This window comes from Octopus bimaculoides, chromosome 27 (genome assembly GCF_001194135.2).
Source record: "Octopus bimaculoides isolate UCB-OBI-ISO-001 chromosome 27, ASM119413v2, whole genome shotgun sequence".
Lineage (NCBI taxonomy): Eukaryota > Metazoa > Mollusca > Cephalopoda > Octopoda > Octopodidae > Octopus > Octopus bimaculoides.
In genome coordinates, this window is record NC_069007.1 from 10,650,333 (window position 1) to 10,652,424 (window position 2,092).

The following is a 2,092-nucleotide window of genomic DNA, read 5'->3' on the forward strand; positions in this document are numbered from 1 at the left end:
GGCTTGTATGGCAGGCGCCAGCGTAACGAAAACAGTCAAAATATTTGATATATCAAGAAGTACTGTCTCGAAAGTAATGACACTCTTTGAGAAAGAGGGAAAAACCTCCACGTTGAAACAAAACTCCGGAAGAAAACCAAATTTACCTTGGAGGGTTTCTTTCTAAGTGCAATCCAACAGCCATTTGCGACCAAAGGGGGTCTTTACTATATGTGTGTGTATGTGTGTGTGTGTGTGTGTGTGTGCGTGCGCATCTTTTACCTTCTTCTTGCTTTAGTCATTTGACTGCAGCCATGCTGGGGCACCACCTTGGAAAATTTCTGTTGAATCAAACAACACTAGTACTTTTTAAAGCCTCACACTCATTCTACCAGTCCTTTTGCCGATCCAATAAGTTACATGGATGTAAATGCACCAACACTGGTTGTCAAGTGGTGGGGGGACAAACACACACACATACGACGGGATTCTTTCAGTTTCCGTCTACCAAATCCTGTCACGTAGCTTTGGTTGACCCGAGGTTATAGAAGACACTTTCAAAATGCCACGCAGTGGGACTGAACCTAGAACCATGTGGTTGGGAAGCAATCTTGTACATTTCTATTGTATGGATATTTATTATATAAATATCTATTATGGAAACATATGTCAAATTATTATTTAAATAAATACTTTCAATACTGAATTTTAAGGTTGAATGTTTATAATAACATTTGTTTAATATTGATGAAAACAAATGAATCATCTTACCTGCAGCTTTGTCTGAGAGATATTTCAGGTATTGCATTATTTTAGGTCTTTTACTGGAATCATAGTCAACATGATCGAGATATTTGTATATGAGAGGAATTAAACCAGGGAAATCATCCTGTTTGGAATAGAATCAAAATAATTGAAAATAGTTTGAGTTTTCTGTTTGAGTTTGGAGATGCTAACCAAGTGGTTGTAAAATTTGTTGATATTTTGGATGAAAGAAATATTTCAGAAACCGAAAGAGAAATAAGGAAAATTTCATTATATAATTTAGAATATATTTATAACATTCTTTGACATCCCTTTTAATGAAACTACGATGATTTCTAACATAAAAACTTTCTTTGTAGGTGGGGAGTCATTAAAACAATAGAGAGAAGGGAGAAGACAAGCAATGAATTGTAGTGGGTGATAAGAATGAGATTAGTGATATGTGTACATGAGAGGAACCAAATCATGGCAATAGAAGCAAAATAATCAAAAATAGTTTCAATTTTCTGGTGGAAATATTGAACAAATGGTTATAAAATTTACTGATATTTTTGGTGAAGGAAATATTTGAAAAACTGAATGAGAAATGAAAAAAATGTCATGTTATTAATTTAGGATATTTTTATGACATTCTTTGACATCCATCCCTTTTAATAAAATTATGATGATTTCTAACATACAAAGCCATAAAGCTTGGGACATCAGAGAGAGAGGGGTGTTAGAAAGAGAGAGAAAGAAATAGTATGGTAGAAGGGACAAACAAAGGCGGCGAGCTGATAGAAACGTTAGCACGCCGGGCGAAATGCCTAGCGGTATTTCGTCTGCCGTTACGTTCTGAGTTCAAATTCCGCCGAGGTCGACTTTGCCTTTCATCCTTTCGGGGTCGATAAATTAAGTACCAGTTATGCACTGGGGGCGATGTAATCGACTAAATCCCTTTGTCTGTCCTTCTTTGTCCCCTCTATGTTTAGCCCATTGTGGGCAATAAAAAAATAAGAAGGGACAAACAAATCTCTTGGGAACCATTTCCTCTCTACAACTGAACCATTCTGCTTAATCCATGATTTTATGGAAGAGTTTAATAACCACAATTGTCATGTGGATTCTTCATTCCTCAAAGTAATTGGAACTTATCGAACAATCTAGAATATTACCTATCGACTAATTCTTATTGAAATAAATCATTACCAATTTCTTTGGATTAAGAATTTTGTGTGGACATTGATCTATTTTACAAGTTTCCAAGGAATCCGGGGCATCTTTTATTGTCACTACATGTTGATCAGTGCCTTGTGAGGGAATTTTGTCAACAGATATTGTATGGAAGCCTGCCATATATATATATATA

General features: G+C 35.6%; 1 protein-coding gene across 1 annotated transcript in view; it reads right to left on the minus strand.

Annotated features, from left to right (window-relative positions):
- The window catches only part of LOC106880049 (glutamate--cysteine ligase catalytic subunit-like), a 55,374-nt gene that overhangs the window by 6,689 nt on the left and 46,593 nt on the right, over positions 1-2,092 (minus strand). The window contains exon 17 of the mRNA XM_052977139.1: positions 673-868. Coding sequence (XP_052833099.1) covers positions 673-868 — 196 coding nt within the window. The remainder of the gene's footprint in view (positions 1-672; positions 869-2,092) is intronic.